A 13,899-nucleotide genomic window follows, 5' to 3' on the forward strand; every position below is an offset into this window, starting at 1 on the left:
GAGGTTAACTAGAGTTTAATTGCTGCTAAGCAATCCTAGAATCGAATCTATCTACATGGTAATAAGCGTGCCTTATATAGACTATGTTCCGAATGTGATCTCTCTTGATCTGTTTGATCTGTGATTCTCAACTGAGATTCTACAGATTATAGAGATCCATTCCCTTGGCCGTCACGTGAGGTCACGTGAGATCTCGTGGCCTTGTCCTTAGGTAATCGTTGTTCTGCCGGTCGGTATCTCTTTTGGGCGAGTGTCGTCAGGAGGGGTGTGACCCCACCTGGCCTCTCTGGTACCGGCCCAACTGTCTGGTCGTAACAATGAGAGGCAATTCAAGCGATTCCACTAGAAAACGTGGCGGGCCACCATGGAGGGCAAGTAGGGAGCTGTAACAAAGGGTTGGAGCTTCTGACGATGCCGTCAGGCACCGGCTAATTGTGTATTGGTTTGCTGGAGGCATCCTGATCAGCGAGTTTGGCGGACGAAAAGTTCACCGTGTAACCGGCCCGGGCTAAACGTCCTATAACTCCGATATTTAAACCGCTGAAAAAAAATGCAACCATTGATTTGGAACACGTCTTCTCTACTCTTAAATCTTGCGGAAAATAAATGAACATTGTTCCGGAGCAAATGAACCAACCGGCTGCTCCTTTTTCATTATGTCCATGGAGAAATCGGGCCTCGTCCTTTTGTTGCTGCTGCTGGTGACAACCTTGGGTCGTCTATAAATTGGATAAGCTTTCACTGAGCCGAACTGGCAGGATTTGGAAGGGAATTAGAAGGAACAAAGAAAAAAGATAATAGGTCAAGCCTGCCTATCTGCCAGGCGTCTCATGCCTTTTTCGAAAGATAGACCCCCCATGCTACCAGGATCGGAGGTGATCACTACAAGTGGGTGGCTCGCATCTTACCGTGTACATATAAATATTTGAAAAATAAGCACCTCAGTAAGAAGCCAAGGAGGTAAAAAAGGGAGGCTTTCAAGTTTGAATGATTGCGTACTGGGTGGGGGGGGGGGCTGTGTTTGTGATTTTGGTAGTGGAAAACCTGCCTTGAAACCAGGCGGACCAACTTGTGGTAATGTTGACAAAACCGCAAAAAAAAGAAAAAAAAATTGCCAAGATTACTCACGATCGCACACTACCAAGCCAAGAGTACCAATGTTAATGCAACAATGACGGCCGTCGTACTACTGCTGCAAATGCGATGGGCAATGGAGTACCTGTCAAATGCATGTTATTACCCGGCAAGAGACAGGTAGCCGTCCCATGAGGTCATCGCCCACCATTTGGCCCTCAGCTGTATGACCAAAAATGAAGGGAACAACATTAAACATGACGAGTAAATAAACTCTTGAGGACGCGACGAGTTGCTCATGCTAACTTCCAGAAAGCGACCAATTCGAAATTCGGATGAAAAGGCCCCTGCGGCGCTCCATTCACCCGCTGTCATAGCCGTTCTTCTGGCTCCGGCGCATCCCCAGGACGAGACAGGCAACGGTAAAATATAGAATCTCAATACATAAAATGTTTCTAATTACGCACGTAGGAGCAATCCTTCAAACCATTCCCTTAAATCTTCGTCTACCCAGCGCACAAGGAGACGTAACACCCCCAGCACTTTGTAGGCTCCCGTCAAAGTGGTGGTATCCCCCATCGGAATTTCGCCTACACATGTGATAGAGTCGCCTCGGTGGCAAAAAAACAGCAGACGCCATTGGTGTCCATTCACCAAAACCGCCGGCACTGCTTCGAGCATTTGAAACTCGGTTTGTCGGTATGTTAATAGTTCTAATAATTGTTCCATCCGTCGAAACCATGCCGCCGTCCATAGAGCTAATTGAACGAGCCCATTATCTGCTGCACCGGGGCTTTTCGTTTCGATACTGACGCCCAAAGGTAGGGAACGGAGAGGGCTATAACTGCTGTGGTTGACGGAACGTTGTTCTGACTGTAGGACTAGAGCCGATATCGCTTTTTCGAGCGGTGTCGACTTGGTCTCCATAAACAAACCAAAGTCCACCATTCTCCCGGCCGCAACATGATTATCCTTCTTGCGGGACGCAGCAGTTGAGCTGGTGCTTTTAGACGATACCGAGGACGGAGGGGCAACGTAAGATTCTGGGAACTCGCAGGTGGCGCCGTCGCCGAATGGGGGCAAGCACAGATTTGACACGCGAGCAGAGATGATTTCGTATCGGCTCACACCAGGGGTCTTTCGAGTCGCGAGTTTGAGCAGAGGTGCATGGACTTCAATGTTCCAAGAAAACTCCGACAAACCCTCTGTAGAGCATTTGTTGGCATCCGCTACGATTTCGAGTAGAGATTCAAGCTCCCTTTCTGCTTCTGCCACTGCGTGTGCATTTTGACCATCCTTTTGGCCCTTGAAAATCGTGGGCGGGAGCTCCGCCATGCGTACATGTTCCCCGAACGCCCGTTCCGCCTCGATTGGCACGATTGCGATGGCAAAATCGACCATTCGAAGTACGCTGCTGTATAGCTCCTGCGCTTTTGTCGGCAGCAACTCAAGGGAAGGCTTCTTGATTCGGATAGGTTTCTCTAGCATTGCGAGCTCGTCTGTAAACTTGATTGGGCTGAGGGAGCGCTTGGAAGGCCTGGACCGCGACGGAGTTTGTTGGAGCGAAAGACCTATATCGAAAGCGAGGTGGCGCGAAGGTCGTGGGGTTATGTCGAAATCGACATCTATCGGAACCTTATCGTCGGGACGCCGGCGTTTCGACGGGGAAGAAGCTCGTTTTGAAGAAGCAGGAGGCGAGGGAGGCATTTCGAAGTCGTGGGGATTTGAGCAGCATTTGCTTTTGTCGGGGGTATTTGACGTTTTTCCAATCCAGTCCTCAACCCGACAATGTAAACAATCATGGAAAGGAGTCCGGTGGCACTTTATAAAAGTCATGTTTGCGAGATGAGGAGCGAATAAGGGTACCTAGGCTTGCAAGGCTGGCTGTCTGTCGCAAATACTGCGTACGCCGCGCTGATGCAGCTTCAATTTGAACCAACCATCCTGATCCGTGCTTGCGTTTGGGCTGGCCAGGCAACCAGCGGGCCCGCCGAGATCTTAGCAGTACTCACACCCATACGCACTGTGGCTAATGCAGTCTTGCTCTAGTCTAGTTAAAAAGTACCGTACGCTACCAGGTTCCCCTCATGCAACCTCCGCAGCACGTGCATCTCCTCTCATTGGGCAGCCGATTAATTAATAGTCGGGGAGAGGAAATCGCGACTCCGCTGTACCGCAGAGCTAGGTACCTAGGTAAGTACTTAGGTAGGTACCTACCTTACCAAGCTACCTACCTACCTAGGTAGGTACCTACGGAGTATCTTGGCAGTGGAGGACAGAAGAAAACCACGGGTTGAAGTATAACATTCGCGGTTTTGGGTGGTGCGTCCAATTTTGGTGTCCGGGTTATTTTTTCCACAACCTTGGCACCCACAGGTGATTGGTTAAGTTATCGCCAGCATCCTTCAGCCAGCTGCGCGCCCCCGCCGTCAAGATCCACGGGCACTGGCTTGACTGCTATGTGGAACATCACTCATAGCTGAATATTCCGATCAGCAATGGCGTCCGTAAAAATGTTCCTCGTTGGTCCCCAAAGCGAAATGGAGATTGGTTAAAATATCCCTCGTATCCTTTTTTTTTTTTTTTTTTTTTTTTTTGGCGCGAATGGCGCTGCTTTTCATCGAGATTCCCGCTGCTTCTTTGGTTTTTCATGACGGCAATTGCCTGACCCAAGGGCTTAACTCGTACGATACCCCGGGACAGGCCGCAAAAACTCCTGCCTGCATGATGAGTTTTCGTGTCAAGGAAAGAGAAAACGGTATAAAAAGGTACGAAGGCCATATCAAAGCTTCTTTCGAAGATTCAGTTGTTAACCAGGTCATACGTACACCGTTCCTCAAACGATCCAGCACAAGCAACGATAATTCAACACAAACTCGCGATTTTGTAAACCATTTTCAAGATTCTCTCGTCTTCGAGTGCGACAACACGCTCATCTTTTCGGAAGAGCCCTCTTTCGAGGTTGCGCGAGCCTGTTTTCACCATTACGAACACGCCAAACAAGGCGGTGAAACGGGCACTGTAGCTCAACCTTCAGCCTGAGCTTAAATATAAATCTGGAGGCGAGACTGCATCTCGGTAAGTGATTAAAACACTGCGTCTACAATTTCCTAGACGCGGAGACTCGGGCTGACGATGACAAATCCCCTTTTGAACAGGAACCACGCCATTTGCAAAAGCCCCGGCATCCGCGACTCCAGTTACCACAGTCCTCCCAGCGGAGCTCGTGCGATGGGGCTGTTGAGGTCTGGTTGCTAGTGGCAGACCCGACTTTGTCAAAATGATATTAAACCCTCCGTGCCCGCTGCCATGATCGACAAGAAGTTCGCCTGCAATTTAAACAATTACAAGACACAGTTTGCTCCGGTTTACGGCACACCGCCATCGCAACCAACCTGGACGGCGGGCGGGACACAAAACCGTGCCCGCCGTCTTCATCAACAAAAAGCTCGTCTGTCAGTCATGTAAACAACTAAAGAAATGGCCGACTTCAACAAGGAAAACGTCGATGCCAACGGCCCCAAAAAGCGCGTCCGTGCCTCACCAGCCCCTGACATTGCTCACAACCCATCACAAGACCTCTCTCCCACATCCTCCAACACGTGCATTGTGCCACGGAAGCGCGTACCGCCGGGCTCATCAACAACAACACAACTTGGCCCGGCTCACGGCAACATCGCCAACTGAAGCAAAACTCCTTGGCGGGGCCCAGAACTACACTTGCAGCTGTGACTAGAGCTGTAAGGACGATAACGTCCTGGTGGAGAAGCTTCCACACCCGCAAAGGAGGCTGAGATAATACCGCACTGGAATCTTGAGGGAGGAAACCACTGCTGAAAGATAGATGTTGGCGTCTCATGATTCAAAGCGCAGAGTTAGCGATCAAGGGACAATAAAACCTCTTCAGTCTTTGACTCACTATAATACAGATTCCTGCAACGATATTCCTCAAAGTTATTATGACCTATTTTTGCAAATAGGTAGGTATATACACTCTAATTATGGAGGTTCCTGCTGATAAACCACGTGTGTTGAAACGAGTTAACTTTGTTTCCCTCCCAGGAAGGGCTCGCGAATACTCCACTGTGAAACTTCCAACTCGGCCAACCTTATATCCTTATTTGTAACTGCCACAACGTCAACCGGCATTTCAGACAACCGCAACCCTTCGCTGCCCCACGCCGGAAGCAAAGATCAGCTAGCACCAACTGCTCCAAACTGCCATATTTGCACGCTTGCTCATCCTTGACCCGCCTTTGCACAAGTAGGAAGACTGTCATCATATGCCCAATAAACGGGATGAAGACGGCGAGCTCTTTTGCTGGGACGAGTTACAATGATGCTGCGAAATCGCCACACCAACGGGTAGTAACGTTGGGCTCCACATCTCCGACCCCCCTAAAGTCCGGCCCCCTTGAAAAATGTAACGACGAAATACCCCTTTTATAAACCGATTTAAATGTAAAACTATCAACGCACAATAATACAATCATTGTCAGGCTCTCCCGGTTCGCTAACCTCTTCTCCATCGTTCAAAGCTTCTAAACAGTCCCTATTATTTTCCTGTGCTTCATAAACGTTTTTTTTGCTGACCAAAAGCTCGTTGGGATCCGGAATTACCCTTTTCCTTTTGACCGGCCGTACCGCCTCCAATTTTGCGTTTAACAAACTGATTTTTTGCTGAGCTTCAGCCAATAAGATATCCTTGGTTTCGAAGCTTTTTTGGACTTTTGCAAACAAAAGCCGTGAAGTGGCGTTACTTTTTTCGGACCGGGAAATTTCCTGTAGTTGAAGTCGAATATCTCGGGTCGTTTTAGGGGTTTTCCAAATAAGTAAAGACTGGTCGTTAATTTTTTGGGTTGGGCTTTCCGGTGTTTTATCCCTTTGGAAGCCGTTATTTTTACCTTTTTCGACGTTGGCGTTGCTATTTTCTAACAAAAAAGGGTTTAAAAGTGGTTTTGCCAAGTTCACCGGCCATAACCCCGTCGTACGCCAACCAGATTGAATGGTTTTTGCTATAAATGCTTTTGATCTGGCTTTTCGATAGCAAAGTAGAAAGTTTCGTTTCCCAACAACCGTTGAACAGCAAAACTGGTTTACAAATCCCAGGTGACGTCGATAAGCTTCCTTTAACGGCCCAAAAACCGATAAATCCAACGGTTGAAGAACGTGTGACGAATGAGGGGGTAAATATAGGAGTTGAATATTGTTTTGCAAGCAAAGAAGCATAAATTCGTCCGTTATATGTGATCCATGGCCATCCAGAACTAATAACCGCTTTTCAGGGGTTAAAGGTTGGGTATACGGAATAAACACCTTTTTTAACCATTCGATACCTGTTTCATTATTTGTCCACCCGTTTTCGGTTGCATGAAATTGCCAATTATCGAAAGGGCTTAAATCCGTGGGAAGCCATTGTTGTTGTACGTTTTTTCCCTTAAATATAACGAGGGGAGGGAGGGCAACGCCCGTAGCCGATATACATTCGATTATAGTCGTCCAACCACGCGTTCCGGGCTCTTTTCGTTGCAACGGCCGGATCCCGTTAAGCCCTAATACTAGGCCATTAGATCCTTTGCCTTCCATTATACCGGTTTCGTCCATATTCCAACGGTTTTCCGGTTTAATAGCGTTAATAACCGGGTTCGTAATATAAAGCCACCAAGATTTAATTACCTCCGTAGTAGCGCCATTAACCCGGGCGTTATCTATTCGACGGGGCCTTTGGGTTTTAAGGATTGGATAACGAGCCAAAAAACGAGTTATCCAACGTTTTCCAAGGCCTTTTGTCTCTCCGGCGGCTTGAAGAATTCGTTCGGCAAAAAAGCGTAATTCTTGATGCGTTGGCGGAAGCCCTAAAGCTGTTTGGGTAAGTACCCAATCAGCCAAATGCTTTTCCTGTTCCGTGGAAAACCTTTGAAAAGGGCTTTGTGCTTTTTTATAAGGTTGAGAACCTTTAAGTCGACTTTGAAGTGTAGACCTAGGTATTCCCCATTTTCGGGAGGTTTTTGCAATTGGATTGCCATTATTGACGTCGTTAATTGCAGATATAAGCTGTTTTTCAGTATATTGCTTCATTGGAAAATGGAGAATTAAAATCAGAAAAAAGTAAATCCAAAAGTGACAGATTCATCGAGATATTTATAATAGAAGTTGGAGGATAAAAATAAAAGTGTTGTTATTTTTGGGTGCCGAACAGGGGGGGTGCCGAACAGGGGGTACGCAACGTTATTATTTTTACCGATCGCAGCGATCATACGATTCTATCAACAACCTCTTTACTTATTTGGAAAACCTCTTACACGACCCGAGATATTCGACTTCAACTGCAAAAAATTTCCCAATCCGACAAAACAACGCCACGTCCCGGCTTTTGTTTGGCATCGCATTAGATTTGAACCTGCCGACTCAATATGCCGCTGAGCACAGACTTAATTAGTGGTGCGCTAAGCCAATAGTAACTCTGGAGCATGTTTCTTTCCTCACAGATAAATATTCCCGTTGTACGGGAATTTTCAGGCACGACCAGAATAGGAAATTGAGGACTTCTGGTTTGAGATTAACTAGTTAATAGCATGATATTTCGAAATACGTTTGCAGGCCCTGACATGCGAGCGGGCTCTTTTACTGCGGTTGTCGCCTTGTTCATATTTATAGAAAACAGGTAGACTTTAGGGCTTCGCCACAACATCCGTCACGCCACATTCTGCGGAACTAGTAATAGAGGTAGCCGTTATAAGGTTATCCACCGCAGCTTGCGAAAATACTAAAATGAAGCAACTGCCCTCTGTTCGCATCCGCACATCCGTCGGTGCCGGATGCTTCCTCATCTTCAACATCCATTACTGCGGCGCCTTCCTCGCTTCTCTTTTACTTTCCATGGCACTGAGGTAGAAGGTTGTTCGGCCCGATGTAAATTATAAACCGCCCTTAAACGACAAAACGCCCATTTCGAATCCATTAACGTTGCGTACCCCACCCCTCCCACCCCCAAACTAACTGGCCATTACAAAAATCGAATATCAAAAAACGTTGTTTTCAATCCGATTTAAATACAAGAGCTGATTTTCGTAACCCATTAGGTCTTTTATTCTTGGTTTCCTTTTGCATCTCCAAATATGTTCTAATTAATATGTCTACCTAATCCTTAAAATCTCTGGATCTCTCCATATCCCATCGAAGAGCAGCTTCGCTACGCTAGGATATCTTATAATCACAATTTCTGCAAAACTCGAGGATTGGAGAGGCCTGCCTTTAGCGGCTGCCTGGTCAAAAGAATACGAAAAGCGGGGGTGGGCCTTACAGCCATTCCGGGCCCGACCTCTAGCTAATTACAGGAGCGCCGGGCTTTTTGCATTACTTGATACACTCCTCGGAATCTTTTAGAAATCCGCGCAGCTGTTAACCCCTAACGATTAAGCACCAAATTAAACGAAGAAATCATCGCTGCTGGCCAAATCGCGCAATCGACTCGGTGACAAACGGTCGTCCCGGATGAGAAGCACCAGAAGGCGTGGTTATGATGTTGGGATCCAACGACAAGGGCGGAGTGGAAGCTGAACTCCTTTAAGACCTTATGGGTGGCGAGGCCATGTGGGTCGTTACAGGCGATTGTTGGCCATCGACGCTGCCGCGGCGCCATTGGATGTGGAAGGGCTGCTCAGGGGCGTAGTTGTCGAGTAGTGGATCGTAAGGGTATGCCGGCCTTTCCGGAATCAGGTCCGACATGGCCCGCCTGAGCGCCGGGAGCGGGTTCATATTTTCAAAAATGGGAGAGGTAATGCTTGTCGCCGTTGGAGGTGCCTCGGGTAATGCAGACAGGGGCGATTTGGCTGTCGTGGCCGACGAGACGGGCCTGAGGATCGTGTTAACGGATGGCAAGGGTGCAAAAGTAGCCCCTATGGGTTGGGCAGCATGAACCTGGGCAGTGGATTGCCCAACGAGACCTCCGGATGGCCGCCTTCCGCTTCTGTCAATCGTAAAGGGTCTTAAGGGTCGTCTGCCTGCCGCAGCAGTTCTGGGATCAGACCTAGACCTTGACAACTCTCGATCCTTCTTAAATGCTTGTTCGCTTGGCTCCTTCTGGGCCTGCTTGTCCGTTTTCTAATTCTGGTCTAACTTCTGCTCATCTGCCCACTTGAGCTTTTTAAACTGCGAGCGCATAACCGATTGAACCTCGGGTATGGGCTCCAGTGGGCTAATGGGACTCCGCTCAGCAGAACGGATTAAGGAGCCACTGCTATAATTAGTGCTGCTCCTGGCGTCGGCTGGGAAGTAATCGACGGTAGAACGACCCGATCTTAATGGCTCCATGGGCAAGTCGGCCGTGGAAGCCGCCTTCTTTGAATTTGGATAAGTGGGGGCTGTTTGCAGCGGTGGAAGGTTTCCAATCGGTTGGAGTTGCTGCTCTCTTTGGCCTCTGCTCGTCGATGCAGCCCCGGGAACCCGTCGCGGTCTTGGGTCTGGGCAGCGACTCGCGAAACCTCTCGAAAGTGTTGGTGCCGGTGGCCAAACCCAATCTTCGCCAAAAGGACGACGGTCTAGATCTGCAGGGAGAGGCCCCATCTCTTTTAGCAGAAAACCTGTCGACAAACCATTACGTGTTAGTTGAAAACCAGTCCTAAACCATAATTGGTTGGGCTCCTCCCTTGAAATAAATCTCTGGGAAAGAACGAAAGAAAAGAAAAGAGCGACCAAATAAATGCAAAAAAGACGCAGGTGTGTCGAACCTCAGTGCCGCCCGCTCGCACGCCAGGTAGAGCTCGTCGACACTGCCAGACGAAACCGAACCGCGCGCTCGACTTTTACAGCGGAAGGGAGTAAGAATCTCCCCAAATTGGCCGAACTGACCTTCTGTAACCCTTCGCAGGTCGGACTTTGCGGGTGATGGAGGTGCCTTGCGAGGCTGCTCACCCCATTCTGGGCCCAGCTCAAAAAGCGGCTTGGGCATTTCATCCGTAACTATAATAGGGCATCGTGTTATAGCCTCAAAACGCAGAGGGGAGCAGAGCTCTCGGTCCGACAAGGATCGATTCGGCGAATATTTAAAACCAACAACCCTTAGCAGCGGTTTACCCACATGGTATTCCACAGACTGCGACTTCGACGTCTGTCGAGAATTGGGACCACTGGATCCTGGCCTCGACCTTACTGGAAGGATTCGAGATGCGGGAGGGCATGTTTCATTTGCATCGTCATCATCGATCGCGTTCTCGGGAAGCTGATTGAGTGATAGCCTGGGGAAGTCTCGAGGGTCGAGAGACGGTGGCGAAGGGTCGCTCTTGTTTTTCAGGATCGACCTCTTGGGCGACGGCCTTTTCGAAGACGGCGGCAGGTATATGCGGGCCTTTGACTTTTGGTTCTGGCAAATCGCCTGTTCTTTTGAGGGGCACGGACGGGAACCGAAGTAGTAGTAGTAGTAGTATTAGTTAACGCCGGGCTCGGCCCGGTTTGTTAGCCGGCCGTTAGCAACCTCCCGAGGGGTATCTCGGCGCGCGTTCTATCTTCTTTATTTACACAGGGGGAAAACAAGGAGGGCAGAGGCGGATCGTGCCTGACCGGGTTCGGGCCCGGTCCTGTTTAGGGGGTTAGTTCACTAACGCGACCCCGTGCCTAAGGTGCACGGAGGGTTCGTCTGACGGTTTGTGCCGTGAAGTGTGGGTGAAAAGGCAGTAAGTCTATTCCTCGTCAGAGTTCGAGTCGTTTACGATCGGTGTCCCTAGGCGTAAAATGCGTTCGTGGCGCGCGGGGCGCTGGCGGGCCGCTCTGGGGCGGGCGCTGAAGTAGTTGGTGGCTATCGAAAACGCCTCAAAGCTTTTCGGTTGCCCGAAGCTTGTCTGGAAGAATTTCCAGCGTTGGGCGCGATTTGGCGGCCCGGCCGGCCGGTCGTTATTAGGCCACGGCCAGTTTCTCCACACCGCCCGCGAATAGCGGCAGTGCACCGGGTGCTCAGGGGAGGTCCGCTTCCAGCACCAGGCACACGAGGTGTTTGCATCCTGGTGGTTGAAACGGTCATGGTAGGCCTTGAAATCGCCGTGGCCGGTCCTCATGGCCAAATAATGGCCCAGTAGGGGTCTTGGCAAACGCAGTTCCTCGGGCTCCTTTCTCGGTGTGTATTGGAATTTCCATTCCCTATATGCGGGGGACCGTTCACAGAGTTCTTTACGCCACCAATCCTTCTTTATATTCGAAAGAATGGCTCTGAGGACCGTGCCGGCACCGCTATACGTGGTTTGCTGAGCCCTCGGGTCTGGGTCCGGCGGTCCGGCGGAGCCGGCCTTGGCCAGCTCGTCAGCCCGGTCGTTTCCCGGGATTCCCTGGTGCCCAGGGCACCAACGGACCCGAACCTCGGTACCTTGTTTTCGGAGTAAATCGACAAGGTTATGGAACTCCAGAAAGGCCCATTGGGACGAACGCGGCGCGTCGCCTCTAAGACCCCAAATAACCGAGGTGCTGTCCACACAAATCCAAATCCGGGCGCCTGGCTGGGCCTTGGCTGCCGCCTGTAGCCCTTTTAGGGCGCCAATCGCCTCGGCGTCGAAAACGTGGCTTTCCGGCGTAATAAATGCGGAGCCTGCGGCAAATTCCAGGCCCGCCCTAAAAGCGGCCCATCCGTACCCTATTTGGACGCAGTTGTTTTCGTGTTTTTCCGAACCATCCGTATATACCACGATATTGTCAGGTGATACCATGTCCAGCCATTCGATAAAGCGGCGGGCCGCTTCCTCTTTCGGGACTCCTCCGGTGGGGTCAGTGCGAGAATCCGGGGCATTGCGAGGTGCGCGCAACTCTAGTCTCCGGATCCGCGGGAGAAGTTGTGCAGCCGTTTGCAGGGTTGTGGCCGAATGGCCCGAGTTGCGGGCACGAGGTGTTTCACGCAGGCGGCTGACAAGGGGGTGCCCCTTGTCCGCGAACCTTAGTCGGGCGCCGTATTTCAGGCGGGTGTAGGCCAGCGCGACGCGGGCCGAGGGTAATCCTGCGTCCCTGAGAACAGTGGACGAGGGGGTGGTTTTATACGCCGGGAGGATTACCCGTGCCGTTAAAACCAGCGGTTTGTTTAATGTTTTGAAAAGTTTTTTTTGTTTGTGCGCTGGGTTGTACCATGCCTCGGCTGCGTAGGTGGCCGAGGAACCCACGCATGCCACCGCTGCCTTGCGAAGTGCAGCCGCAGGCGGTCCGTATCTTACTGCCCCAAAGCCTTTGAGGTGAGCAGCGACCGCCATTGCTTTGGCAGCCCTTTCGGCCACGTGGCGGCGCCCGTCTAACCGTCGGCTGAACCAAAAACCAAGCCAACGCATGCCCGGGTAGCGCTCGGCCCCGGAGGCGCTTTGTCCGCGTCGACCGCCCGGTAGTTGGACCGGGGTAACCGTTCTACCATTAATCCGGATTTCCGGGTTGCGACCGTGCCTTTTCTTAGTGATATGGATCACCTCTGTCTTTTCCGCTGCAAAATGGATCTTCTCTTCCGCCGCAATTTCGTGCATATCCCGGAGTTTATCTTCCAGCCAACGTACGTTTTCCTCCAACGAGGGTGACGATTTCCATGTAAGCACGTCGTCTGCGTATGCCAACCGCCACTTCGTACCGTTTTTGACGAGATACGCCAAATATAGCATATATAGGATCGGGGAAAGGGGAGACCCTTGCGGGGTGCCGCACCCAAGCCGCCTAAAGCCCGTGGTCGTACCCTCCAGCCGGACTCGGGCCTGGCGGCCGCTTAAAAAGTTAATCACGAACCTGAGGAGCATTTTACTAAACCCGAGGCTCCGCATTTTCCGTATTAATCGCCTATGGAGGAGGGCGTCGAAGGCGCCTTGGACGTCGCATGCGACAAGGGTGACTTCCTCCCCGCGAGCTAGAGCCTGCTCGATATCGTGGGCGAGGGCACAAACCAGATCCGTCGCCGATCGTTTGGGTAGGGCACCGCCGTGGGTGCAGCTAAGGAGCCCGTTATCGTATATGGCCCAAACTATCCGGCGTGCAACGAGCCTCTCGAGGCCTTTTCCGATGCAGGAGAGGAGGGCTATAGGCCGCCAGGATCGAACGCTGCTCCGGTCTTTCTTCCCCGTTTTCGGTAGCATCGCGACTTCGGCCTTCTTCCAAGGCGCTGGGAAATGTCCGAGTTCCAGGCAACGTTGGTAGAGCCTGCGCACCGGCTCGGCCAACGAAACCCATCCGGCTTTTAGTAGCCGGACGGTCATTCCGTCGATGCCCGGGGACGTGCTCGTAACCCCAATGCAGGAGCGCTCCGCCTCTTCCGCACTAACCTGGGTGTCCCAAGGGATTTTAGCCTCGTCCGCCGACCAGGCCTCCAAGGGGTCTCCCTGCAGGTCATCCTCCGCCGAAAATCGGCCAAGCACCTCCCGTTGCAGTGCTTCCGCTTTTGCTAAAGGCTCGCTCACTTGCTCGCCGTTAATAACCAGCGGCGGGGACCGGAGGCGTGGTCCGGCTCCCAGCCAGCCCACCATGTTCCACAAATCCTTATCGTCGCGCAGTTGGTCGATCCGGTGCCTCCAGTACTCCCGCTTCGCGGCCCGCACCCCTTTCGTATAGGCTTTTTCCTCGGCAGAGGCGTCTGCCCTATTTACAGCGCTCCGTTTAACCCGCTGGAATTCGGACCAGAGCCGCTGGCAGTTTTCGGTCCACCAGGGAGCCGAGCTGCCCCTTTTTCCCGCCGGCGTACCCACGACCCACGTCACTTGCTCCCATAAAGTTGTAAATTCAACTACCCACGCGTCCAATGCGTAGCCATCGGCCGCGGATCCCGGGTCCGGCATGTCTTGCATGCCAAAAGCAAGTAGCTCCGCGAACTTTGGTAGCCGGTCG

The 13,899-nt window shown here is 51.3% G+C and overlaps 3 protein-coding genes across 3 annotated transcripts; 1 reads left to right on the top strand and 2 right to left on the bottom strand.

Annotated features, from left to right (window-relative positions):
* Window positions 1-1,533: 1,533 nt before the first annotated feature.
* On the bottom strand, window positions 1,534-2,788 carry MGG_15396 (uncharacterized protein; the record flags this gene model as incomplete). Its single annotated transcript, XM_003721468.1, has 1 exon — window positions 1,534-2,788. The coding sequence occupies exon 1, from the start codon at window positions 2,779-2,781 to the stop codon at window positions 1,534-1,536; it is 1,248 nt and encodes a 415-aa protein (XP_003721516.1). The 5' UTR covers window positions 2,782-2,788.
* An 890-nt stretch (window positions 2,789-3,678) lies between these two features.
* MGG_18097 (uncharacterized protein) lies at window positions 3,679-4,761 on the top strand (the record flags this gene model as incomplete). The annotated part of the gene is made up of 4 exons (XM_003721469.1): window positions 3,679-4,035; window positions 4,112-4,152; window positions 4,233-4,300; window positions 4,553-4,761. 4 exons carry the CDS (start codon window positions 3,679-3,681, stop codon window positions 4,759-4,761), a joined length of 675 nt encoding a protein of 224 aa, XP_003721517.1.
* Window positions 4,762-8,640: 3,879 nt separating this feature from the next.
* On the bottom strand, window positions 8,641-10,253 carry MGG_15397 (uncharacterized protein; the record flags this gene model as incomplete). Its single annotated transcript, XM_003721470.1, has 4 exons — window positions 8,641-9,043; window positions 9,194-9,656; window positions 9,925-10,035; window positions 10,154-10,253. The coding sequence occupies 4 exons, from the start codon at window positions 10,251-10,253 to the stop codon at window positions 8,641-8,643; spliced, it is 1,077 nt and encodes a 358-aa protein (XP_003721518.1).
* Between the last annotated feature and the right edge of the window lie 3,646 nt (window positions 10,254-13,899).

The sequence above is a fragment of the Pyricularia oryzae genome, chromosome 7, assembly GCF_000002495.2.
Source record: "Pyricularia oryzae 70-15 chromosome 7, whole genome shotgun sequence".
NCBI lineage: Eukaryota > Fungi > Ascomycota > Sordariomycetes > Magnaporthales > Pyriculariaceae > Pyricularia > Pyricularia oryzae.